The following is a 535-nucleotide window of genomic DNA, read 5'->3' as shown; positions in this document are numbered from 1 at the left end:
ACACTGATGACCAAAAAGGGTGCTGACAGCGTAAACAAACAAACAAAAGAACAGGCATACCCAAAGAGTGATGAAAGGGTAGCAAAACGTCATGACAAGATTGCAAAAAAAGGGGTGACAGGGTAGGGTATACAAAAGAATGATGACAAGGTCCTGTCATGACAGGATTGCTAAAGAATAGGGGATGACAGGTAAACAAAAGAGTGATGACAGGGTAGCCAAGCGTCATGACAGGGTAACCAAACATCATGACAGGGCAACCAAACGTCATGACAGGGTAACCAAACATCATGAAAGGGTAACCAAACGTCATGACAGGGCAACCAAACGTCATGACAGGGTAACCAAACGTCATGACAGGGCAACCAAACGTCATAACAGGGTAACCAAACATCATGACAGTTGCCAAAACAGGAAATGACATGGCAAACGAAAGAGTGGTGACAGGGAAAACGAAAAGAGCTTAATAAACTGCGGTTCTGACACGATTTTCTTCCACAGACGTGATTGACTACTCGTTGGGGCCATCCGGTAA

General features: G+C 44.7%; 1 protein-coding gene across 1 annotated transcript in view; it reads left to right on the top strand.

The window, feature by feature from the left end:
• LOC119592885 (paired box protein Pax-6-like) overlaps window positions 1-535 on the top strand; it is a gene marked incomplete in the record, with an annotated part of 116,857 nt that overhangs the window by 36,766 nt on the left and 79,556 nt on the right. The window contains 1 exon segment of the mRNA XM_037941779.1: window positions 502-531. Within this exon segment, the coding sequence (XP_037797707.1) occupies window positions 502-531 (30 nt within the window).

The sequence above is a fragment of the Penaeus monodon genome, chromosome 31 (genome assembly GCF_015228065.2).
Source record: "Penaeus monodon isolate SGIC_2016 chromosome 31, NSTDA_Pmon_1, whole genome shotgun sequence".
In the NCBI taxonomy this organism is placed as follows: Eukaryota; Metazoa; Arthropoda; class Malacostraca; order Decapoda; family Penaeidae; genus Penaeus; species Penaeus monodon.
The sequence above is the reverse complement of the archived record's forward strand: the minus strand, read 5'-3'. Positions and strand labels throughout refer to the sequence as shown.